Genomic DNA, 26,732 nt, shown 5'->3' on the forward strand with positions numbered 1-26,732 from the left:
AATCACCATGATGTACACCTTAAATATATTACAATTTTATTTGTTAATTATACCTCAATAAAGCAGATATAAAAAAAACAAAAAATGGAAAGAATTTCTTTTCTTCCATTCTGATGAGTGAGGAACACAAAAAGTATGAGTAGAATAGATGTCTCTATCTTATTTAGATTTTTTTCTTTTTTCGACCTTTTGCTTTACAGTATGAAAATAAAATATCTAATTAGAAAAAAATTTTAGGCCACTGCCAAATCCTTATACTTTACTCTGCAGTTTAAGAATTTTATGTAATGGGAACCTGAATTAGTCCGCTCAGGCTCCCATAACAAAATACCATAGTCTGTGTGACTTACACAGCAGAAATGTATTCTCTCACAGTTCTGGATGCTGGGAAATCCAAGATCAAGGTACTAGCTGATTCAGTTTCTGATGGGGATTGTCTTCCATGCTTGCAGAGGCTGTCTTCTCACTGTGTCTTCACATGGCAGGGAGATAGGAAAGAGGGAGAGAGACAGGGAGAGATACAGGGGGAGAAATGGAGAGACAGAAAGAGAAAGAGTTATCTTCCTCTTCCTATAAGGCCACAGTCCTATCAGAGTTGGGCCTCACCCTTATGACCTCATAACCTTAATTACCTCCTAAATACCTTATCTCCAATCAGTCAAATCAGAGGTTAGGGCTTCAAACTAGGAATTTGAGGGGACACACTTCAGTCGATAGTGGAACTATACCTAAATTTTGTCTTGTCTTGTAGGTGAAAGGAGGATTAAACTGGATAAACTTCTGGATGAAGTACATGAACTTCTAGGTGAGTGAGAAAAAATAATGATAAAGCATAATAAAAATAATCTCTTGGGGCACCTGGCTGGCTTAGTCTGTAGAGGATTCAACTCTTGATCTCAGGGTTGTGAGTTCAAGCCTCACACTGGAGGTGGAGCCTACTTCAAAAAAAATTTCTTAATACTTAACAAAAGAAGTTATTTTTTTCCTATATTAAAATAATTCTTTTTTTATTCAGCAGTCCATTGCCTTAACCACTTGGCCACCTCATCCCAATTATTTTTTTATTTAAATTTTGGTCAACATACAGTGCAATATTGGTTTCAAGGGTAGAATTCAGTGATTCATCACTTTCATACAACACCCAGTGCTCATTACAAGTGCCCTCCTTAATACCCATCACCCATCTAGCCCATCTCCCATCCACCTCCCTCCATCAACCCTCAGTTCTCTTTTTTTTAAGTTTCTTGTAGTTTGCTGTCTTCTCTTCTTTTCCTCCCTTCCCATATGTTCATCTGTCTTGTTTCTTAAATTCCATATATGAGTGAAATTATATGGCATTTGTCTTTCTCTAACTTATTTCGCTTAGCATGATACATTCTAGCTCCATCCATGTCATTGCAAATGGCACAATATCATTCTTTTTGATGGCTGAGTAATATTCCATTGTGCATATATAACAAATCTTTATCCGTTTTAAAGTATTTTCTGTTATCCTATCCATGACATAATAATTCTGTCATTTTATCTCTTTTAATTGGTAATGTATACATAATTAAAGAAAAACTTTAGAAACTAAATGTTATTAGTATAATCAGTTGTTATCTACATCTTATGCAAAAGGCCACAGTATAATGTTGAAGTAACAACCCCTATGTTCTTTGGAGTTTCAATAGTATAATTTTATTTTCTACTGTTCTAGTGACAAAATTTGAAGGCGGATTGCACATACCAGTAATATGACTAGATGAACAAGCTCATAATTCAGGCAAAAATAAAACAATATAGCAAATGGTACATGCTGGCAGAATTATTTACACCAGTAAACTTAGTGGGCTGTTAAAATACCAACTTTCTGCATGTTGTATTAGTTCCTTGTTCCTAACATTTTACAGAAAGTTCTATTTTTGAATCTCCCTTCTAATTTTATGTAATTAGACAACACTTCATGTTTCCATTACTTTTTACCCTATACTTGAGGATGATGCTACACAAAAATAGTTGATATGATGATGATTTAAAGCTTGAAATTTGACCTTCTACCATTATTTTCTTTTTTAAGGGGAAGAAATTCACTATGAAGACCTGGAAAATATTCTGAAAAACATTGGGTTAAGACTCAGACTGAGGGAGAACTCTGTGTTGATGAAAAGTTTGCCACTTGATGGTGAGTGTTTAATTTACCAATGAGGTATTCATCCACCCCCTGAAAGTTTACTGGTTGCCATAAGGTATGAGACATAATACTACAAAGGGTTACAAAGATAAATGAGGCATAGCTCAGGTCCTAGAAAGCCCTCAGTTAGAGATGGACAGCACATACAAAACAGAAAGAAATGCTATACATTGTGATGCATGCTATAAGATTTATAAATATTCTGCTATGAAACTGCAAAGGAGATATTGACCAACTATTCCTGGAGTGTCTAAGACCTCACAGAGTGGTTATTACTGTAAACAGGCCTGAAAGGTTTGATGGTAGGGCGTACGAAGAACCAAAAGTAAAAGCATGGAAAAAGTCAAAGAGGGATACCTAACCATGGCAAGTTTCGGGCACCATGCACAGTTTCATGCTGAGTACACATTCACATTATGTGGACGAGTACTTTATAAGCTTGACTCAAACTAATCAATAATTCTTATATAATCTATCTGTGAAACAGGATAATAACAATGCGTATCTATGATGATGGTGATGAAGATAACCAAATAGTGGCTGTGAAAATATGAAAAAATGTTTAAAATCTAAAGATATTAATTATTAGATTTTCTATTTCAAAACTCCAGTTATGTTTATTAAATGATTTCTATATTTAAGGCATTTTTCTGGATTCAGGAGCTATGAAGATATGTGCCAGAAGCTCACTGCTCAAAATAACACAGAGTCTTTGCACTTAAAAAGTTCATAATCTAGTTGACTAGATAAGACAGAGATACATATTTTGACCTTCTGGCTAAACATGGCAATCTTTTTTTAATATTTGCATTTATCTTTACCACTTTCTAAAATACCAAAAAGATGTAAAAGAAATAAAATTTTTCTTTTAATTTTAAAACAAATTAAAAATTTCTTTTAATTTTAAAACAAATTAAATATTTCCACAAAGACTAAGAGAAGAGAATATTATAGCAGATAAGAGATGTCAGTTAAATTTTGAAAAACAAATTGCATGAAAGACCATAAAAGGTGAAAACTGAGCCTGAAAGGAGAAGCAAACAAGAAGGCATCCACTTCAGGGGCACCTGGTTGGCTCAGTCAGTAGACCACGCAACTCTTAATCTCAGGATTGTGAGTTCAAGCCCCATGTGGGGTATAGATACTACTTAAAAATAAAATATTAAAAAAAAATAGGGCTACTTCATGTCACAAAACTGTAAACAGCTCAGGAAATAGAGGCACCAGTTACCTCTAAAGTCAGGAGTATGAGATATGGCTGAAAGTCTTTAAAAAGATCAATGCAATTGACAGATCCCCTTCCTCACTCCACAGCTAAGCAAGTATTTCTTATCCATGCAGCATAGAGATTTACTCTCTGGAGAGGTTAAACTGGGGAGATTCTCAGACATCAGACCCAGCCAAGGTTGGGAGTGAATTTTCTACTGAAACAAGGAAATTACATGAAAGTCAACGTGTAGCATGGTGAGATCCCCCGTCATCTTCTCCCATTGGCCTGCCTAGATGCTGGCAGTGAATTCTAATATCCTTTATTCATATACTTAGATCTGCAGCTTGCAATGAAAAAGATAGATAATAACATGTGTACTACTAAAACAAAAACACCTCACCCTTAAACAGAAACAACCAAGAATCATATGACTTGTAAGAAAGGTTTGTTACATGAAGGACAGAAATAAAAGCTAGCAGAAAAGAAGGAACTTGGAGGAAGTACAGTAATCCCCCTTTATGCATGGGGATATGTTCCAAAGCCCCCAGGGGATGTCTGAAACCATGGATAGTACCAGACTATATATGTTTTTTTCCTATGCAAACATACCTATGATAAAGTTTAATTTATAAATTAGGCATAGTAAGAGATTAACACTAATAACTAAAAATCAAATAGTACAATTATAAAAATACACCATAATAAACATTACGTGAATGTGCTCTGTCTGTGTCTCTCTCAATATCTTATTGTACTGTGTTCACTCTTCTTCTTGTGATGATGTGAGATGATAAAATGCCTACATGATTAGATGAAGTGAAATGAACTATGGAGGCATTGTGATTAGCATTAGGCTACTATTGACCTTTGGATAATACATCAGAAGGAAGGTCATCTGCTTCCAGACCACAGTTGACACAGGTAACTGAAACCAGGGAAAGTGAAACTGAAGATAAGGGGAGACTACTATACTCAAGGGAGAAAGCAGAAAAATAATTCAAAACAATTTTAACTAATATCTTCAGAAAGATGAGAAAAGCCCTAGTTACGAAACAAGAAAAGGAGGCTGTGCAACAAGCTAGGACACACTATGAAAAAGGAGCACGCTATGGGGCGCCAGGATGGCTCAGTCAGTTAAGCGTCCAACTTTGGCTCAGGTCATGATCTCACAGCTCACATGCTGTCTCTGTTTCTCAATAATAAGTAAACATTAAAAAAAAATTTTAACGGGGCTCCTGGGGGGCTCAGTGGGTTAGGCATCTGACTTCAGCTCAGATCATGATCTCGTGGTTCACAAGTTCAAGCCCTGCATCAGGCTCTGTGTTGACAGCTCACAGCCTGGAGCCTGCTTTGGATTCTGTGTCACACCCTCTCTCTGTCCCTTCCCCACTTGGGCTTGGTCTCTTTCTCTCTCTCTCTCAAAAATAAATAAAAACATTAAAAAAATTTTTTTAATTGAAAAAAAAGGAGCACTCTAAAAAATTTTTTTTAAAGCTCTTTTGGAGGTGCACCTGAGTGGCACACTCAGTTAAGCAGCTGACTCTTGATTTCAGTTCAGGTCATGATCTCGTAGTTGGTGAGATAGAACCTCATGTCAGGCTCCATGCTGAATGTGGAGCCTGCTTGGGATTCTCTCTCTCCCTGTCTCTCTACCCCTCCCTAGCTTGCATATATTCTCTCTCTCTCTCTCTCTCAAACTCTCTCTCTCTCAAAATAGACAAACTTTTTTTTAAAGAAAAAAGCTCTTTGGGAAAAAAAAAGCGCTAAAAATTTAGAAATTCATTGAGCTGGAAGATGAATTTGGAAATTGGAACAAAAATACAAAAAAAAGATAGAAAATAGAAAAAAAAATAAGAAAATCAGTCTGACAACTCCGACAACTGAATAATAGAAGGAGTCCCAAAAAGAGGAAACAAAGAAAATAGAGGAACAAACTGTAAAATAAATCCTACTAAAAAAATGTCTTCAAATCTGAAAGAATGTGACTCGAGGCTGAAAAGGCTCACCAAGTACCTACCACTCCAAAGAATAGGAAAAGATCCACACCCGAGGCTCCTACATGGCTCGGTCAGTTAAGCAACTAACTCTTGAAATTTGGCTCAGGTCATGATCTCATGGTTCATGAGATCGAGCCCCACATCTGCACTGTCAGTGCAGAGCCTGCTTGGGATTCTGTTTCCCATTCTCTGTTCTTCACTTACTCATGCTCGCTTGCTTGCTCTCTCTCTCTCTTTCAAAAATAATTAAACTAAAAAAAAAAAGAAAAGAAAGAAAAAGATTCACATCAGAGTAGGTTGTAAAATAATCAGAACACCAGAAATAACAAAATTATAAAAGTTTCCAAAAAGAAACAAGCAGGTCACATAGAAAGTTGGGGGTATGTGAATGGTATTGGACTTCTCCACAACTCTTGAAGATGAAAGACAATTGTGTAATACCTTGAAAATTATTATAAAATTTGTTTCCAACCTAGAATTCTATATCCAGCTAACCTATCAATCAAGTACGAGAATAAAATTCATATCCTCAAATATTTCAAAATATGACATTTTCTTTTTTTAATTAATTATTTTTTATTTAAATCCAAGTTAGTTAACATATAGTGTAATAATGCTTTCAGTAGAATTTAGTGATCCATCACTTACATATAACACCCAGTGCTCATCCCAAGTGCCTTCCTTAATGCCCATCACCCATTTAGCGCATTTTCCCGCCAATATCCATCCAGCAACCCTCAGTTTGTTCTCTGTATTTAAGAGTCTCTTACGGTTTGCCTACCTTTCTGCTTTTATCTTATTTTTCTTTCCTTTCCACTATGTTCATGTGTTTTGTTTCTTTAATTCCACATATGAGTGAAATCCTATGTCTTTGACTTAATTTAGCTTAGAATAATACACTCTAGTTCCATCCACATTGTTGCAAATGGCAAGATTTCATTCTTTTTGATGACATAGTAATATTCCATTGTGTATATATACCACATTTTCTTTATACATTCATAGGGTAGTTCTATTTTTAATTTTTTGAGGTGCCTCCATACTGTATTCCCCAGTGGCTGCACCAGTTTGCATTCCCACCAGCAGTGCAAAAGTGTTCCTCTTTCTCTGCATCCTCACCAAAATCTGTTGTTTCCTGAGTTGTTAATGTTAGCCATTCTGACAGGTGTGAGGTTATACCTCATTGTGGTTTTGATTTGTATTTCCCTGATGATGAGTGATGTTGAGTGTCTTTTTATGTGTCTGTTAGCCATCTGGATGTCTTCTTTGGAAAAGTGTCTATTCATGTCTTTTGCCCATTTCTTCACTGGTTTATTTATTTGCGGGGGGTGAGTTTGGTAAGTTCTTTATAGATTTTGGATAGTAACCCTTTATCTGATATGTCACAAAATAAGACATTTTCTGAGCAAAGGTTCAGAAAAAAATTCCTACGTAAATACCATTTTGGGGGCACCTGGGTGGCTCAGTCAGTTAAGTGTCCGTTGGTTTCAGTTCAGGTCATGATCTCACAGTTCATGAGATTGAGCCACACCTCAGGCTGTGCACTGACAGTGGAGAACCTGCTTGGGATTTCTCTCTCCCTTTCTCTCTGCCCCTCCCTGGCTTGCTTGCTCTCTCTCTCTCTCTCTCTCTCTCTCTCTCTCTCTGTGTCTCTCTTAAAAAAATAAATAAGTAAACATTGTTTTTAAGTTAATATCATTTCTAGGGGCGCCTGGGTGGCTCAGTCAGTTAAGCATCTGACTTCAGCTCAGGTCATGATCTCATGGTTCATGAGTCCAAGCCCCATGTCGGGCTCTGTGCTGACAGCTCAGAGCCTGGAGCCTGCTTCAGATTCTATGTCTCCCTCTCACTCTGCCTCTCCCCGGCTCATGTCTGTCTGTCTGTCTGTCTCTCCCTCTCAAAAATAAATAAACATTAAAAAAAATTTATAAGTTAATATCATTTCTTAAAAACTACTTGGGGGAGAGATGTCACCAAGGTGGCAGAGTAGGAGACCCTAGCCTCCTTCCCCCAACAAAGATCAACAATTAGACGGCTATCCACAAACAAAATTACTCTGGGAGAGCTCAGGAGTCCACTTAAAAACCTGAAGCATGTTTCCGATTCTGTGTCTCCCTCTCTCTCTGCCCCTCCCCCGTTCATGCTCTGTCTCTCTCTGTCCCAAAAATAAAATAAAAAACGTTGAAAAAAAAAAAAATTTAAAAAAAAAAAAAAAAAAAAAAAGTCACGATCTCGCGGTCCGTGAGTTCGAGCCCCGCGTCAGGCTCTGGGCTGATGGCTCGGAGCCTGGAGCCTGTTTCCGATTCTGTGTCTCCCTCTCTCTCTGCCCCTCCCCCGTTCATGCTCTGTCTCTCTCTGTCCCAAAAATAAAATAAAAAACGTTGAAAAAAAAAAAATTTAAAAAAAAAAAAAACCTGAAGCAATACAGTGGATCAAGAAAACCCATGAAGGTATTGAGGAGGGCACCTTTTGGGATGAGCACTGGGTGTTGTATGGAAACCAATTTGACAGTAAATTTCATATATTAAAAAATAAAAAATAAATAAATAAATAAATAAATAAATAAAAAAAAAAAAAAAAAAAGAAAACCCATGAATAACCACACAAAAAGAGTAAAAAGAACAGCTTCATTTTGCCTGCATCACCCTTAGGCCAACATTGCTCAGTGCAGAGAGGAAACTCCCCAGCCCAAAAGAGTTCCCCTCCTAGGAAAAGGAGAATGGAGTAAGTGACCAACTTTCCAAGCCTTTGGGGCACTGCACAAAGGACCTGCTTACATTTCACTCCACCTGGTGACCAACAAAGGTAAGACATCTAGAGATGTCTAAGAACAAGGAAGAAGGGAAAGGGAAACCATTATCAGTTCATAGTGGGAACAACCACAGTTCCCAGTGGCCTCATCTGCAAATGGCCCCAGCAATTTTTGCTGCTGATGACTTCAGTAGCCCTTGCAAATACGAAAGTTACCCCCAGCTTTCATCACTGAGGACCTCATTACAGACCCCAGCACACTGCTCCACAGAGGACCCCAATAGCCTTCACTACTGAAGAAAGCAAATGTCAACACAGCCACTACAGATTTCCTGCATATTTTGCCACTAAAATTTTCGCTCCACAGGCTTTTGTGTTCACAGAAGCCAGCCACCCACGTTACTATGAGTATGTCTGCAGCCAGCCCTGGCTCACCTGCAGTGAGGCCCCACAGCTGAGTATGTACAAACCACTAACTCCAGCCACCACTGCCACCTGTCCTGTTCCCTAGCCACTGGACCTGGAGGTGCTACTGAGGACCCCAAAAGCCCTTGAAACCACTGTGGATCCCCCATAGCTCTCACTAAGGAACATGGAGTTGCTCATGTCATGGACCCCAGGAATGTGAGCAGACAAGACACCATATACCCCCAGACCTGGAGTCAACACATATCTCCACTCTTGGCATCAGGTACCACTAGTCCCAGAGCCGCAACAACTCTGGTGTATCCCTAAAGATGGGTGAAGGTCTTTCCTTACTGAAAACAGTCCATATAAAGTATAGGAGACTGCTTCTTTAAATGCACAGACACACACAAGTCTATTGGGATCATGAAGAATCAGGGAAACATGATACCATCAAAGGAACACAGTAAACTTCCAGTAACTGACCCCAAAGAAATGGAGATACACAAATTACCTAACAAAGAATTCAAAATAATTGTTCTAAAGACACTCAGAGAGCTACAAGAGAAGTCAAATAAACAATTTAAATAATGAAAACAATACAAGAACAAAATGAGAAATTCAGCATAGAGATGAAAAATGTAAAAATGAACCAAACAAATTTTGGAGCTGAAAAATAAAATAACTGAACTGAAGAATTCATTAATGAGCTTAAAAACTTAAGGAACCCAGCTGGCACAAGCAGAAGAAAGAATCAGTGAACCTGAAGAAAGATCATTTGAAATTATCTAATTAGTGGAGCAAAATGGACAGAAAATGAAAAGGAATAAAGAAGGCCTAAGGACTTATAAGACACCATTAAGAGAACATCCTTCTTTGTCCCTTGTGATATATATTTTGCCTTAAATCCTATTTTGTCAGGTATAGTACTGTTACTCTGGCTTTCTTTTGGTTCATATCCATGCTTTTGTTTTCAAGTTTTACTGTCTTTTTGTTATGTCACTTGTAGACAATATACTGTTTGGTTTTATTTTTTAATATCATCTAAGAGTCTATATTTTATAATTGTTGAGTTAAATTCCTTAATAAATTCCTTCATAATTACTGTTTATAGGACATGGTTCTGCTATAATATTCCATAGTTTCCATTTACAGTATTCTTATTACTTTTTTCTGTCTTTATATTTCCCATTAGATTCATTAAGTTTTATTCTACAGGTTGAAAAATTATAGTGGTTGTCCTTAAGACCCATATTCATGGCCACTTACCTCACTGATTTCTTAAATTCATCAATCCCCCAAATAAGACAAGGATTTTAGTATACTCTCATGTCCTATTTGTCAACTTACCTTGCTTGCTATACCAATTATGTTGGTATTTAACTAGGATTTAAGTCAGGGTTACTATGGATAATATTCCTTCTCTTTTTTTCTCTTGACTTTAAAAAAAATCAATATACTTCACCAGATATTTGGTCATTTTTCCCTTCCATACCTCTTGTAACAACTCCTAGATTTGTTTTACTTATCGAGTACTGCCCTTTTTTTAAATTTTTTTAATGTTTATTTAGTTTTGAGAGACAGAAAGATAGAGCACAATGGGGGGAGGGGCAGAGAGAGAGGGAGACACAGAATCTGAAAGAGGCTCCATCCAGGCTCTGAGCTATCAGCACAGAGCCCAATGGGGGGCTTGAACTCACCAACTGTGAGATCATGACCTGAGCTGAAGTCAAGTGCTTCACCGACTGAGCCACCCAGGTACCCCAGAGTACTTTCTTTTTAAAAAGTTTTCAATATGGGTCTCTGTGTGATGAATCATAAACCTTGAGTCCTTGGGAATATTTTGGTTATGCCCTCATGCTTAAATAACAATTTGTATTTAAGTTCGAAGCCCTTTTAATATTTCTCCATTAATTTTACTCCATTGCCTTTCAGCATCTAGAATTATTGTTGAGAAATCTGATGTCAATCTGGTTTTTCTTCCTTTATAGGTCTCCTTCTTTTTTCTCTGAAGAGTTTTAGAATTTTCTTTTTATTTGATATTATTAAAGTCGCTATAACGTATATCTAGGTTGGAATTTTCCGTCTTCTATTTAAATCTATGTGAGCTATTTTAATATAAAGTCATCTTTCTTTAATCCTGGAGATTTTAAATTATTATTTCATCAAATAGTTTCTCCTTACCATTTTTTTTCTCTCCTTTGGAACTCTTGTTACCCAGAGATTAGCACTGCTACTTCCATAGGCATATCTTATAATTTTCCATTTTCCACCTCTTTATCCTTTTCTGCTGCCCTCTGAGAGAATTCTTCAATCTGATCAAACTACCCACTAATTAATTTTTTAGATATTTCCTTTGTACTCTCTCTCATCCGCTGTGTTTCTTTATTTAAACTTTTTTATAGCAGAGGTGCCTGGGTGTCCTGGGAGCCTGAGTGGCTCACTTGGTTGGGCATTCGGCTTCCCCTCAGGTCATGATCTCATAGTTCATGGGTTTGAGCCCCTCATCTGGCTCCATGCTGACAGAACAGAGCCTGCTTAGGATTATCTCTCTCTTTCTCTCTCTCTCTCTCTGCCACTCCCCTACTTGTGCTCTCTCTCAAAAATAAATAAACATTAAAAAAATTAAAATTGTTTTTGTACCAAATGTTTTATACCTAATATTTCCATTGATTCTTTTCATATTTTCTTGTTCTTTTTATATTTTGCTAATATCTTATCTCCTTAAGTATATCTGTCATGCTTATTTTAAATTCCTGGTCCTTTTATTCCGATAATTCTTATTCAAATGATATACATTATTCAGTTTGTTTGTTTGTTTGTTTGTTTGCTTGTTTGTTTTTGAAGTAGTTGTATTCCTCAGATGACTGGCTACTTTGGTCCTGTCCTGTGAGTCCTTGTTCTCTTGGGGCATCATTACTATGTTTGAAAATATGCTTTAGGTAAGGGTGTAAGGTCAGGCTCCAGTGAACATCAGCCAGTTGGGTTTAAGGGCAGTGCTTAGACACTGCTCAGACTTCAGTTTCTTCAGGGTTGATTTGTGGGGAAGGAACCAGATATTCATGCTAGTCCACCACCTATGTGGGAATAGAAATCCATGTTTGAATTTTTGTAAAATACAACATCTGTGTTGGCAGCACAGGACATCTCACTGAGGGATTACCTTGCAGAAGAGTCATTTTCATGGGCTTGTCAATGAAAATATCTAAAACAACATCTATGTGATGTCACGTGGAAAACATGTAGAAATACTCATTACTAATATTCAAAGAAGTCCTGTCATGGTTGTCAGGTTTTTTTAGCTCAGAAATCATCCATGTCTTCACTCATGAGTCCCACTAGTATCTACTCTTATCCCTGCGAGCATTAATATGTGTGATCTTAATCAAAAAAAGGAGAAAATGAGAAGTAGATGAAAAGAGAGACTGGGAAAGGTATGGAAAGACACCACTAATAATTGTTTCAACTGTCAAATCAGAAAGTGGGTACAGGGCACCTAGGTGGCTCAGTCAGTCGAGCATTAGACTTCGGCTCAGGTTGTGATCTCACGGATCATGAGTTTGAGCCCCGGATCAGGCTCTGTGCTGACAGCTCAGAGCCTGGAGTCTGCTTCAGATTCTGTGTCTCCGTCTCTCTCTGCCCCTCTCCACACGTGCGCTCTCTCTCTTTCTCTCCCAAAAGTAAATAAACATTTTTTAAGAAGTGTGTAGACTTAATCTCTTGAGAGCTTTTTCTATTGGTCTAACTCTTAAGTTGGGATATAAACAGGGGGGGAAAATGAGTAAAACTATAAGAATTGTTCTTTCTGAAATTGCTAGGTTTTGAATTATTACAACAGGTTCCCATACCAATTACTGTATTGTGCCCTATCTTACAGCTGCTGGAAAGTTGTATAAGCATAGGTTGCTGGATGGCATAAGGTCTCTCAAAGGTGAGTGAGCAGTCAGGTAAAATTGAGATTCCTTATGTTTTGTATTTACATTTTAAAAACCACATTTATTTTTGGTGGTGACAAATTTGTCAATCTAACAAATTTTTGTCTCATCATTTACTACTTTTAACATAACTACCTTTGAAGGAATTACTTTTGTCTCTATCATTCCAAGTCCTATTTCCAGAGAGGAATTAGAAAGACTGTCTTCATCAGACTTGCCAATCCTTTATTTCTCTCCTTATAAATGTCTCCTGAGAGCTACAGTCAAGTCTTCTGGACAACAATGAAGAGCAGGTTCTGTTCCTGATTCCCATGCTAGCTCTTTTCATTTAAGCAAATTTATTGTTCCTTTGATTGTTGTCCCTCCAATTAATGCATGGACACGCCTAGCATTTTTCACTTTATCATTATTGTTTGCCCTTCTCACTTCCATCCTTTGTTTCCCTAAGGAGTGGAGCTTAATGTTAATCAGTTAGGACTCTTCATGAAAAATATGAGCTTTGACCTGGAAGAAGAGGAGTACTTGGACCTGCTCAGCAACCTGCCTGCTGATGGTGAGCTGCTCCTACGGTGAAACTTTGCATTTGTATGTGAGAATTTCTGAGAGCATGTTTAGAGTGTGCAGAAACATTAAAAAACAAAAAGAAAGAGACCCAATCCTCAAGAATTCATCAATTCCTGCAGTGGACTTTATTGAGTGCCTAATATACATAAGCTATTAGGAATAGAAAAATGAAGATGATGGTTCTCTGTCCTCTAGGAGTTCACCATCTAGTAAGGAGTCTCACATGCTGACAGGCCATCATACCACTATGCGGTTGTGCTATAATACTAAAAATGCATTCAGTAAGATCCTGAGGAAGGGAAAAGCTAAGTTCACCAGGTAAAGAATCAGAGGAAGATTTGTCAAAAATGTATAGAAATTCTTCAGGGAAAAAAAAACGGCATTCCATGGGGTTAAAGGAAGGCACTTGTCATGATGAGCACTGGATGATGTATAGAATTCTTGAATCACTATACTGTACACCTGAAACTAATATAACTGTACATTAACTATACTGGAATTAAAATTTTTAAAAAGAGGGGTGCCTGGGTGGCTCAGTCAGTTGAGTTTCTAACTCTTGGTTCCCAGGGTGGTGGGATCAAGCCCTGCATCAGACTCTATGCTGAGCATGGAGCCTGCTTAGGATTTTCTCTCTCTCTCTCCCTCCCTCCCTCCTTCTCTCTCTCTCTCTCTCTCTCAAAAAAAATTAAAAATAAAGATAAAAAGAAAAAGAAAAGAAAGCTGGGACAACCCACAGCAAACAAGCACCCACCCACAGGCTACATGTACAGTACATATAGAGCCTATACTTGCAAGTGCTTACTTATGTGAGAAAACTCAAGGATAACCTGAGGGGGGATAAAGGCATTCCAGATGAGGAAAGCAATGCATACAAAAGCATAAAATCATGCAAATCCATGAATGTTAGGAGAGCAGCAAGTATTTCCTTGTGGCTAGAATATATGCTTCATGTTGTAAAGAAACAGGAAACATGGCTGGAAAGGTAGGCTGCCGAGACTGGAAAGACCTTATACCATGCTGTGGAGCTGAGCCTTCATCCTCTTGAATTAGTTTTGGTAATTTGTACCTTTCTAGCATTTTGTCCATTTCATGTCTAATTTGTTGACACGAAGTTGTTCACAGTATTCCTTTATAATGCTTTTAATTCTTGTAGAGTTGATGGTGATGTCATCCCTCCTGATTTTGATCCATGTCTTTTCTCTTTTTATTTGGTTAACCCAGCTAAAGATTCGTCAATTTTGTTGATCTTTTCAAAGAGCCGATATCAATTTTCCCTATTGGTTTTCTGCTTTCCATTTTATTGATTTCAGCTCTAATCTCTATTATTTCCTTCTTTCAGCTTACATTTGATTTCATTTGCTCTTATGTTTCTAGATTCTTAAGATGATAATTTAGATTATTAATTTGAAATTTTTCTTTTCTAATATAGGTGTTTATTTACGACTATAAATTTTCCTCAAAGCACTACTTTAGCTGCATTCCAGAAATCTCAATATGATGTGTTTTCATTTTCAGTTAGAAATACTGTCTGATTTCCAATATTTCTTCTTTGATCCATGGGTTATTTCAAAATGTGTTTTTGAATTTCCAAATATTTGTGAATTTCCCAAATTTTCTCCTGCTGTTGATTTTGAATTAATTCTATGATAGTCAGAGGACATACTTTTTTATGATTTCAGTCCTTTTAAATTGAATGAGACTTATGGCCTGGTATACCCTAAAGAATTTCTCATGGTTGATAATATTGTTCAAGTCTCCTTTATGCTACTGATTTTTCTATTTAGTTGTTCTATCCTTTATTGAGAGTGGAATATTGAAATCCCAACTATTGTTCTTGAATTGTCTATTTTTCTCCTTGATCTTAGACTTTATCCTATAGGCAGTGATATTTCTAGAGTATTTCTCTTTTGGAAGTCAATACTGATGACAATGTAGGAGGCACTATTGGAAGCGAAGACTCAAATTTGAAAGATATTGCTATGATGCAACAAGAGATGATAAGGCCTGAGCAAGGGAAGTAAACTTAATGACAGATAAGAGATTTGGGAAATATTTTAGAATTAAAATGAATAGGTTTGATGACTGATTACATGTGAATTATGAAAAATAAGAATTTTAAGAAAACAGAGACCTTTTGGTGGCTAGGTCATCAGTCATATCATAAGCCAATTGGAGAATTCAGGAAGATGTTCAGGTTACAGTGTCAAGAGAGCAGTTTCAGTTTTAGACATGTTGACTTTAATATACCTACATGACATTCAACTAGATATATGTATGAATATGGTTAGAAATGAATACTCTAATAATTCATCTTTACTTAGGAAGTTACCAATCCACAGATTCAGCAAAGCTTAGCAACATGCCAGAGCACTGATGAGATTATAATCAGACCAAAAGAAGAAGATAAAAAAAAAAAAAAGAAGAAGAAGAATGGAGGGAATAGCTTATAAGAAAAGTTTGAAAGTAAGCAAATAGAATAAGGAGGAAATAGTGTTAAAAGAGAGACAAAAAAAAAAAAAAAAAAAAAAAAACATTTACCTAGAGTAGATTCTGAACTACCAGAAACAATTTCAAGATGGAGAATAATTTTCAAAGTACTTTGCCATTATATAATTCACACCTAGCATATGTTAGCATGACCCCATAATACAAGACCCACAAGACCTACTCAGAAAAGTTTCCAAGATAACAACTCTCATGGGAAAAACAGCAAAAACCTGAGATTAATCCCACTTGTTCCTCTGATTAATGGCATTGTGGAAAGAATTTAGAAGTTGGAATGAGACACAGATTTGAATCTCAGCACTGAAAATTCCTAACTGTGCAAGATTGGTCAAATGAACCCCTCTGAGTCTTAGTTCCCTTTTGTTAAAAACAGAATAATGGCTACCATTCCTAAACATTGCAAGTTCCTAGCATAGAGTTTTTATTAGTAGTAATAATAACAACCAGTCTATATTCATCTCAACACAATGCCACTTAATTATGCCTTTGCTGTAGCCAGAAAAAGTGAATTTTCCATAGGACAGTTTTTTTATTACTAGAAATATATAATTTCCCAATATTTTTGATCTGCCTATGAAAGGATGTAGATATTTTTTGCTACCACATTTTCCAGGTATCTTGAAAGTTTACTGGAATGCCACAACAGTGACTTTGGTTGTGGAAGTGTCAGCCATCTCCCTGAGTACCCCTCTTCAGGTCAGTGAGCCCACAGGAAGCAGCATTAGAGACCCATCTCAGACCACCCTAAGTCTTCTGTGGGACTAATTGAAATACATGAGAATGGATGAGACATTTTCCTGTGAGGCACTGACAATCTATCAGGTGGTTCCTTCTAAATACCCTCATTTAAGAGGAAAATACAAAATAAAGTTTTAAAAAATACAAAATTTAAAAAAAATATTAAAATTCATTTAGGTTGATCAAGCTTTTTATTTTTTTTAATTTTTTTTATTTTTGGGACAGAGAGAGACAGAGCATGAACGGGGGAGGGGCAGAGAGAGAGGGAGACACAGAATCGGAAACAGGCTCCAGGCTCCGAGCCATCAGCCCAGAGCCTGACGCGGGGCTCGAACTCACGGACCGCGAGATCGTGACCTGGCTGAAGTCGGACGCTTAACCGACTGCGCCACCCAGGCGCCCCTGATCAAGCTTTTTAAATACATGTTGAATGTGGATGGTGGAAGAACATAGCTAAATGTCACCTGTCATTTCAGTACAGAAATAGACATTATTAATGCTTCAAGTCAGATCTTTCCTATTGGAGCATTTACCCCTTTTACAGTGTTTGTCAGCCTTATAATCAGCAAAATGGAGTTCTCCCTGATCTGAAAATAGAGAGGGCTACTTTTTAAATGTCAGTCTAGCAGTACTCTACTATGTGCAGTTTGTCTTAATAGAATAAATACTGATGTCTTCATATGAAATATCTTTTTTATAATCAGAGCTTTGACTTTCTACGTTTACATTTGATAAAAAATAGGATAAAATTCTAGAGCAAATCATTAAAATTTGCTGAATTTTGTGTTGTACTTCAGTGTGTGGCTTCTTTGTCTTTCTCCTATTTCTACTATTGTTTTGGGCACAAAATTCTGTCTTCTCTTACAGATGAGGGGAAGATTGAAGTGAATGTGGTAATGGATGAAGGAAATATTTTTACAGGTGGGTTAGATCTTTATTACCTCATTAGTAACCATCTGTACATCTCAAGTGTGGATCTATAAAAACCAACCATCCAGGAGGTCATGTAGCTTGGGCAAGAAAAAAAATATATAAATAAATGCAATAAGATGTTATTGGGTGATGTTAAAAACCTATACAAAGTAAAGAAGAGGAAGAATGGTCATTTGCTCCTGAGGAAGAGAAATTGGGAAATGCTTTAATAGAATGGTCAACACAAGAGCTGATCCTTAAACTATAAGTCAGTTTTTCCAGACACAGCAGGATGGGCATTCCTGATAGAGAAGAAAATAACAATAAAAGCACCAAAATGAGAAACTGTATGATGCTTTAAGGAACTAGAAAAAATTTGGGGTAGCTGGCTACAGCATAAATGCTGTCAGGAGTTTGGCAAAGAATAAACTTAAAGAGGAAGGAGCAGGATATGGTGGGCTGAGTAATGACTCACAAAGATATCCACGTCCTAATCCCCAGAACTTGGGAATGAATGTTGCCTTGTACAGCCAAAGGGACCATGGAGATGTGATTAAGGATCTTGAATTGAGGAGGTTATCCCTGATTATCCAGTTGGGCTCTAAATATAATCACAAGTGTCCTTAGAAGAGGGAAGCAAGGTTAGAGTTGACGACAGAAAAAGTAGAAGGCAATGTGACAACAGAAGCAGGATGCTCCATTCCTGGCCTTGAAGATAGAAGAGGGGGAGTAAGTTAAGGAGTGTAAGTGGCCTCTAGGAGTGGGAAAGGCAAGGGAATGGATTCTTCCCAAGAGCCTCCTAAAGGAACCAGCCCAGTTAGCACCTTGACTTTAACTCAGTAAAACTAACTTTGGCCTTCTGACCTCCAGAATGGTAAGCGAAAAAAAATCTGTATTGTTTTAGGCCACCATGTTCTCGGTAGTTGCTGTTTTGTTACAGCAATAGGAAACTAATACAGGAGGCAACTCACGGACGACCTTGAATACCTAGTAAAAAAGTATGACTTTCATTTTGCACAGAGGGGGCAGTTGTTCCAGGATTTTAAGCAGGGGACTATGTAATTAGATTTGTAAATTAGAAAGATTACTCTAGCAGCAGTATAAAGGATTGAGGGAGGTGTATGTACAAGAATAGAGTCAAGGAAACTAGCTAGGAAGCATGTTGTAAATGTCCAGGTGAAAGACAGTAAAGAGTAGAAGTAAATCATTCTCTGTGAGGCTTGAGAGGAAGGAACATGTAGAAGAGATGTTACAGCTATAGAAACTGTAGAATTTGGTTCCTGCAGATTTTGTATAGAGCTAGAGCAAAAGGATTAAATGAAGGACGACTCCTCAGTTTCTGAGCTGAGTAGTTGAGTGGGTGACAGTGACATTGACCAAAATATGTAATTCAGTAAAATACATTTAGAAGTAGAGATACACTTTCCATTTTGGTCATACTGAGTTTGAGGTTCCAGGGAGACTGAACCTTAGGCAGTTAAATATGTGAGTAAGAATCTGAGGCCACCTCTTTTTCTGAGACAAGCAGACCTCGAGTCAGGAAGGATACAGATATAGAGAATCTAGGTAGACGTGGAAGTAAGATTCAGAGGATTTCACCTAAAACCTTCCATCCTCTGTATAGTAGGAAACAGGATCATCTACTAAAAGAAAGGACCCAGTGGTGGGGTAGAGGACTTTAAGGAAAGTGTTAATGATGGTGGATAATTCAGATAAGAGAACAGTAACTAGAGTTGATGAGGAATATATGAAAGCCTTGCTGAGAAGTGCCAAGAGTCTAACCAAAGTCAGACACCATAAATAAGTAATGGCGACTTTTCACATGATTATGATATCCTTCAGTTGGACCAAAGTAGGAGATTCTTTTTATTTATTTTTTATTTTTTTTAACATTTATTTATTTTTGAGAGACAGAGAGAGACGGAGCATGAATGGGGAAGGGGCAGAAAGAGGGAGACACAGAATCCAAAGCGGCCGCAGGGCTTGAACTCATGAACCATGAGATCATGACCTGAGTTGAGGTTGGATGCTTAACCGATTGAGCCACCCAGGCACCCCCCAAAGTATGAGATTCTTTTTTTTTTTAACATTTATTTATTATTGAGAGACAGAGAGAGACAGAGCATGAGCATGGGAGGGGCAGACAGGAGGAGATACAGAATCCGAAGCAGGCTCCAGGCTCTGAGCTGTCAGCACAGAACCCGACACGGGTCTCGAACTCACACACCGCGAGATCATGACCTGAACCGAAGTCGGACACTTAACTGACTGAGCCACCCAGGTGCTCCCCAAAGTATGAGATTCTTAAAGCTGATGTGCCAAAAGAATGAAAGCCTAAAGACAATGGTGGTGTTGTGAAGAGAGTGGTTAGGGGGTCTAGTGTGGCTAAAAGAGGAAGTGAAGTTATCATGGAAAGCATGAACTTGGAGGAAAGCAAGAGAGAAGGGAATGAAAGTCTCTATCAAAACTGTAACAGGTGGTAGGAGGAAGGAAGTAAAAGAAGTGCAAGAATATAGGTTCCGACCAAAAGTAGGTATGCTACAATTGAAGATTTTAGAGGCAAAGCATTTCCAGGTGATGGCAAAGCTCAGGATGTGTCCTTGATAGTTAAGTAGTTAGGATTTAGGGGACCATCATTGAGGCTAAGGAGCTCAAGAAATTGAGAGGCTAGGTTGTGGAATGAACTGTCTATATAAAGACTAGAATTGCCTATTATGATGCCAGGAATTTGGGTGCAGAGGAAGACTGTGAGTAATGGGACAAGCTCCTTAAATGACCAAGAAGTCAGTAAGTGACAATAAAAAGAAAGCCAAGTACCATAATTCTCACAAAAGGAGAGGTTTGAGTATGGCCAGAAAGCAGCAAATAGGATCTCGGAGAATGTAAGCCCTATGGCAAATGAGTTATGGGGAAAAAAAAAGAGCAGCTTTCTCTCAGAAGGAAGTGAGGGAGGGAGAGAGGGTGGAAGGAAGGAAGGAAGGAAGGAAGGAAGGAAGGAAGGAAGGAAGGAAATGAAAGAAGGGAGGGGAGATGGAAGGAAGGAAAGAAGGAGGGAGGGGGTGGGGAAGGGAAGGAAAAGGAAAAGCAAAAGCAAAAGGAAAATCTATCCAGAACAAAGTTCAGTTAGGGAAGAAGGTAAGAGTCTATAAAGAGACTAAAGATTTAGAGAAATTCATATTTAATGAAATATGAGCCCGAGAGGGTACTGTGGGAAGGGTGAAAAGAAAGCTAGCAATGGAAAGAAAAATCAGAGTGGTAAAACACAGAATAGATTTGAGAGGATAGAAAACTTTTTGTGGGCTTACATTTTGAAGAATGGGAATGATACAGATGACAGGGGTAGTTAGACTGATAACCTAGCAGAAGGCCCATGTCTGTCAAAATGTGATCAAGTTAGGGGCTCCTGGATGGCTCAGTTGATTAAGCATCCGGCTTCAGCTCAGGTCATGATCTTGGAGGGGGTTTAGTGCATTCAAGCCCTGTGCATCAGTCTCTGTGCTGACAGCTCAGAGCCTGGAGCCTGCTTCAGATTCTGTGTCTCCTTCTCTCTCTGGCCCTCTCCTGCTCACGCTCTGTCTCTCTATCTCTCTCTCAAAAATAAATAAACATTAAAAAAAACTTTTTTTAATAAAAAAAAACACGTGATCGAGTTAGCAGACTAGGAAATTGCTCTGTTGTATCTGAAGAATCATTCCTTGGTTGCTTACGGGGGGGGGGGGGGGGGTGCATTTTAGAAGCTCCATGGTGCAAGGCTTTCCAGAAGAGTCTGAAGCAGCTAGGGGAGAGTAACCCTTGTACACATTTCCTCCCAGGCACTTGTGCAGAAGACTGGCTCCCTCCCCAGGTATTATCCTCCCAATGGAAGTACTGCAGTATGGTTCCAGAGGACTAAAAGCAAGTTTTCTTTTCCTGAAATTGGAAATGATTAGGAGGTGCAAATTGCCCACTTAAACAGCATCTTTTTTCCCCAGCTTTGTTGAGATATAATAGATATATATAAACTAAACTGTGTACGTTTAATGTATGCAATGTGATGATTTGATACACGTATTTCAGAATATTTGCCATAATATGGTTAGCTAACGCATTTGTCACCTCACATAATTACCATTTTGTTGTTTTTGTTGCTAAACTGCATCTTCAAGCTAGAGGCAAGAGCCATCATGAAGGAAAGTTTCATACAGCCATCCTACGAGCAGATTGGGAAGCAGCTACTGGGGGGCAGGGATAAGTGGTGATTTCCACCCTCCTAAAAGTCCATTACCAAACAAACTTGTTAGCTTTGTGTCTTACCGATTCTGTGAGAGTCTGATGTTCCCCTGTCTGGCTCATTGTAGCACTTTACATTGAAGCCCTAAGAATAAAAATAACTATGTGCCAGTTTTCCTGGAAGCCTAAAAACAGGAGAGCTTGGAAGACTGCATCTAATTTCCTAGCCACCAAAAAAACTTTATGGGTGGTAGAGGCTGCCAAGAAGAGAGGGAGGCAAGCCCACCAAATCCCTGAGGCATGACAGAGAGCCACTTTGGGTTAAGAAAGAAGCCCCTGGAGAAAAGCCCTGTATGATTCCATGATAGGTAATTAAGAAGACTTTGCAACACCAGGATTTTAACATTTACACAAAATTATATTTCAACGGCATTGTTTGCCTTACTGATAAATTCTCTCACTCTACCTGTATATCCATGAATGTTTGCATCTACAGACTGCTGGCCTAAATTTGATTGCCATTGTTTTAGCCAAAAAGCTCTAAGATGATGTCTTAGCTGGCATTCTTGTCAGGATTACTTCATTGTTTAATCAACAAACGGGATTTTTAAAAAAAAAAATTTTTTTTACATTTATTTATTTTTGAGAGACAGAGCACAAGTGGGGAGGAGCAGAGAGAGAAGGAGACAGAATCTGAAGCAGGCTCCAGGCGCTGAGCTGTCAGCACAGAGCCTGACGTGGGGCTCAAACTCCCAAACCGTGAGATCATGACCTGAGCTGAAGTCGGACACTCAACCGGCTGAGCCACCCAGGCGCCCCAGGATTTTTTTTTCTTTTTCTTTCTTTCTTTTTTTTTTTTTTAGAACATGAGATCACCATTCTTCAAATTTTCAACTTTTACCACCTTTTAATTTTCAAAGGTGAGAAGGTCGATACTAGTAACCTGGAAATTTTACTGGAAAATATGGGGATAACACTCACAGAAGATGAAGTCCTGAAACTACAGAACAAGCTTCCAGTTGATGGTGAGCATTAAAAATACCACAGTGGGGAAAAATCTCAGTGTCCTTCAGAGAAGTTGAATATGTGGACTTTTTTTAAAAAATTTTTTTAACGTTTATTTATTTTTGAGACAGAGAGAGACAGAGCATGAACGGGGGAGGATCAGAGAGAGAGAGGGAGACACAGAATCTGAAACAGGCTCCAGGCTGTCAGCACAGAGACCAACGTGGGGCTCGAACTCACGAACCGTGAGATCATGACCTGTGTCAAAGTCGGATGCTTTAACCGACTGAGCCACCCAGGCGCCCTGAATATGTGGACTTTTTTTAAACTAATACTGCCTAGTTAAGGAATGTTTCATCCCCCTACCCCCATCACCAAAATGATTTCGCCAAATTGAGAGCTGTTTCCACTCCTAAGTTTTATCCTTGGAAGTGAAATATACATTTCTAGGGGCCCCTGGGTGGCTCAGTCAGTTGGGTGTCCAACTCTTGATTTCGGCTCAGGTCATGATCTCACAGTTCATGGGTTCAAGCCCTGCATCGGGCTGTGTCCTGACAGCTCAGAGCCTGGAGCCTTCTTCAGATTCTGGGTCTCCTTCTTTCTCTGCCCCTCCCCCACTCACGCTCTGTCTCTCTCTTCTCTCAAAAATAAATGCACATTAAAAAAATGTTTTTAATCATTTAAATTTCTAGAATAAAATATTAGAAGTCTCCATTTCTGAACCTATGCATGTTTCATTATATATTTAAATATCAACGCTCCTGCCTGAAACTTATTTTTTCCCCACAGCCAAAGGAAGGGTGTACATGAACAGATTGATGAAAGAGTTACAGTCTCTCAAAGGTGAGTAAGAAGCATATTGAAAAGGCAGGTAAAACTGGTCATCAGGTTTTGCTCTTATTTTCTTTTTTTTTTAATTTTTAATTTTATTCGTTATTTTTTAAAATTTACATCCAAATTAGTTAGCATATAGTGCAACAATGATTTCAGGAGTAGATTCCTTAGTGCCCCTTACCCATTTAGCCCATCCCCCCTCCCACAACCCCTCCAGTAACCCTCAGTTTGTTCTCCATATTTATGAGTCTCTTATGTTTTTCCCCCCTCCCTGTTTTTATATTATTTTTGTTTCCCTTTCCTTATGTTCATCTGTTTTGTCTCTTAAAGTCCTCATATGAGTGAAGTCATATGATTTTTGTCTTTCTCTGAATGACTACTTTCACTTAGCATAATACCCTCCAGTTCCATCCACATAGTTGAAAATGGCAAGATTTCATTCCTTTTGATTGCTGAGTAATACTCCATTGTATATATGTACCACATCTTCTTTATCCATTCATCCATCGATGGACATTTGGGCTCTCTCCATACTTTGGCTATTGTTGATAGTGCTGCTATAAACATTGGGGTGCATGTGTTCCTTAAAAATAGCATACCTGTATCCCTTGGGTAAATACCTAGTAGTGCAATTGCTGGGTGGTAGGGTAGTTCTATTTTCAGTTTTTTGAGGAACCTCCATACTGTTTTCCAGAGTGGCTGCACCAGCTTGCATTCCCACCAACAATGCAAAAGAGATCCTCTTTCTCCACATCGTCTCCAACAACTGTTGTTGCCTGAGTTGTTAATGTTAGCCATTCTGACAGGTGTAAAGGTGGTATCTCATGGTGGTTTTGATTTGTATTTCCCTGATGATGAGTGAAGTTGAGCATTTTTTCATGTGTTGGTTGGCCATTTGGATGTCTTCTTTGGAGAAATGTCTATTCGTGTCTTTTGCCCACTTATTCACTGGTTTATTTGGTTTTTGGGTGTTGAGTTTGATAAGTTCTTTATAGATTTTGGATACTAACCCTCTATCTGATATGTCGTTTGCAAATATCTTCTCCCATTCTGTCGGTTGCCTTTTGGTTTTGCTGATCGTTTCCTTCACTGTGCAGAAGCCTTTTATTTTGATGAGGTCCCAGGGGTGCATTTTTGGCTTTGCTCTTATTTTCAAAAACTCTTCCTGTTTTTCAATTTTCAGATTATTATCCCAGCTGTCCCAATGGTTTGTTAAGTCAGTGTTTATTCTTCATATACTTTAGGTACATTACAGTAACCCAAAGGCAGCGGTTCCCAAATAAAGTTGTATATTAAAATTACCAGGGGGAGGGTGGAATATGTAGCATTCAAGTCACTAGGCCCCTTTCTAGTTATATTGATCTTTAATTTCCAGGGATAGATTCTAGAAGCATATATTCTTAAAAAGTGTCTCAGAGAATTATGATAGAGTAAATCCATGGATTGGCTGCCTGTCTGGCTCAATGGATGGCTAGCTGAATGGACAGATGGGTGGGTGGGTGGGTGGATGGATGGATGGATTTGTAGTTGTCCATTAATTTAGCAAGTTTCACATTCTTCTGTTCAAACACATGTATAAAGGTTGATTTTAGTCTGTGCTATGACTTACCAAATACCCTTAATTGTTCACTTTCTTCTCTTTAATGTTTTCCTAAAAGTAATAACAGAATTCCATAGATCAGGGTTTAGGAATTCCTCACTTAGATAACAACAAACCACATTTAGTTGGATAGTTTAATTGTTCTTTGCTCTTCATTTTCTATGTAGTATTGATGCCTAGGCATGATCTATAATAACCCACCCTTTACATCATTACAAATATTTTTCATATCCCATCCCTTTCTTTCCTAAGGGGTGAAGGTGTCTCTAAATAAGGTGGACACTTTCCTGAAAAACATGGGAATTGATCTCAAGAAGAAAAAAATCCAGGAACTGAAGGACCTCCTACCAACTGATGGTGAGAATTTTAGGTGTCAATATACTCTTTAGCCAAACTTTGGACTTGAGGGTAGTATCAGGCCTGGACTACCTACCTGAAGATATGATGTATCTGAGAATTAAAAGAAAGAGTGAGGCCTTTCACATAGCTACTAAACTAAGCTCAATGGCTCTCACTTGGGAAGTATCACCAAGAATGGTGCCCAGTATACATGGCAAGTGTCACTCTTCACAGGGAACGCCAGGGTTCAATGGAGAATACTCAAGATTTTAATCTCTGAGTCCCTACCACTAACCAGCATTAAACAGCAATGAGCAACATGGTCCTGAAATGTGTAAGGCACTATCATCAGCACTTTATATATATCGTCTTATTTTATCTTGCAAACAACTTTATAATGCAGGTTCTAATTTTACTCCCATTTTACATATAGGGAAACTAAGGCACAGAGAACTCAAGTAGCTTGTGTAAAGTCATAGAGCTAGTAAATGGTGGGCTGGCAGTCTGGCTCCAGAAACTATTAACCACTCTGCTATACTGCCATGAACTACTAGAACTAAGAAATTTAAGAGGATACATAGTAATGGTCAACAGAATTAATTAAACTTGGCATATATCAGACTGTTCTCATGCTGGTAGAACTGAGAAACATTCATGAGGAAATTTTGACACCTGCCCCTTTGAGGAGGGAGTGAAGATACAAGATCCAAGTCAATGAACGTGGGCTTTTCTAAACCAGTAGCACCTTTCACTCTTTTATTCCATAAACTTTAACCGAATGCCTATAATATGTCAGACACTGTTCTAGAGCCTCGGAAACTTTGCCTCAGTAAGAGGTAAGCGGTTTTCCCAAAAATGGCTTTTTCTTTGGTTTTTAATCCCTTTCATAGCTCTCTTAACCTGCCAGTTCAATAAATACAGATATTTGTCTTTGCCTTGTTTTTCTACTGTCCTGAAACATGAGAAAAGATACCAGCACAGTGATTTAAAATGAGGCTAATTCTAATCTAATTCTTGTGGACTACCTTGTACATCTGTGGAACCATCTGAAATAGGAGGGAAGACTGTTTCAGGGGCCCGATAGGCCTCAGTGAAGCTGATTAAGAGACACACAAAGCAAAAGACCTTATAGGATCTGTCCTTTATAGGAACAGATTTTTCTCCAATAAAAGTTTTTCCTTATCCTGTGTAAAAGTCATAATATAATAGTATTCATCATCATCATCATCATAGATGCTCTAAAACTATAAAAGGATACCAATAAAAATCATCATAACTGAAAAGACATAAAAAAAACAAGCCAGGAAAAATTCCATATCTAAGAACTTGAAATATAAACTGGTTTTAAAGCTACTTCATTCTCTACAATATGTTTGCGGTCTACTGGAACTTAATTATTTAGGAAGCATTTAAATGGTGTTTAGTATCAATCTTTAGTATCAATTTAGTATCAATCTTTTGCAAACTCTTAAACTAATGCTAAGGTAATAGTAGGAATACAAAGTGATTCTTGGTATCTCACTCTTGTAGGAATTGACAATCTTAGAATTATTAC

The 26,732-nt window shown here is 38.1% G+C and overlaps 2 protein-coding genes across 3 annotated transcripts in view; both read left to right on the forward strand.

The window, feature by feature from the left end:
• Positions 1–12,883, forward strand: part of LOC132688527 (uncharacterized) — a 117,652-nt gene extending 104,769 nt beyond the window's left edge. Inside the window, exons 36-38 of the mRNA XM_078436957.1 lie at positions 752–805; positions 2,060–2,164; positions 12,414–12,883. Coding sequence (XP_078293083.1) covers positions 752–805; positions 2,060–2,164; positions 12,414–12,475 — 221 coding nt within the window. The 3' untranslated portion in view covers positions 12,476–12,883. The remainder of the gene's footprint in view (positions 1–751; positions 806–2,059; positions 2,165–12,413) is intronic.
• Positions 12,433–26,732, forward strand: part of EFCAB3 (EF-hand calcium binding domain 3) — a 97,122-nt gene continuing 82,822 nt past the window's right edge. The window contains exons 1-6 of one of the 2 annotated variants that reach the window (XM_078438328.2): positions 12,433–12,467; positions 12,920–13,024; positions 17,146–17,199; positions 22,320–22,424; positions 23,194–23,247; positions 25,091–25,195. In XM_078438328.2, coding sequence (XP_078294454.1) covers positions 12,955–13,024; positions 17,146–17,199; positions 22,320–22,424; positions 23,194–23,247; positions 25,091–25,195 — 388 coding nt within the window. In that variant the 5' untranslated portion in view covers positions 12,433–12,467; positions 12,920–12,954. The remainder of the gene's footprint in view (positions 12,468–12,919; positions 13,025–17,145; positions 17,200–22,319; positions 22,425–23,193; positions 23,248–25,090; positions 25,196–26,732) is intronic. The other variant, XM_078438327.2, reaches the window with a different exon arrangement.

The sequence above is a fragment of the Panthera onca genome, chromosome E1 (genome assembly GCF_046562875.1).
Source record: "Panthera onca isolate mPanOnc1 chromosome E1, mPanOnc1 haplotype 2, whole genome shotgun sequence".
Classification (NCBI taxonomy): domain Eukaryota; kingdom Metazoa; phylum Chordata; class Mammalia; order Carnivora; family Felidae; genus Panthera; species Panthera onca.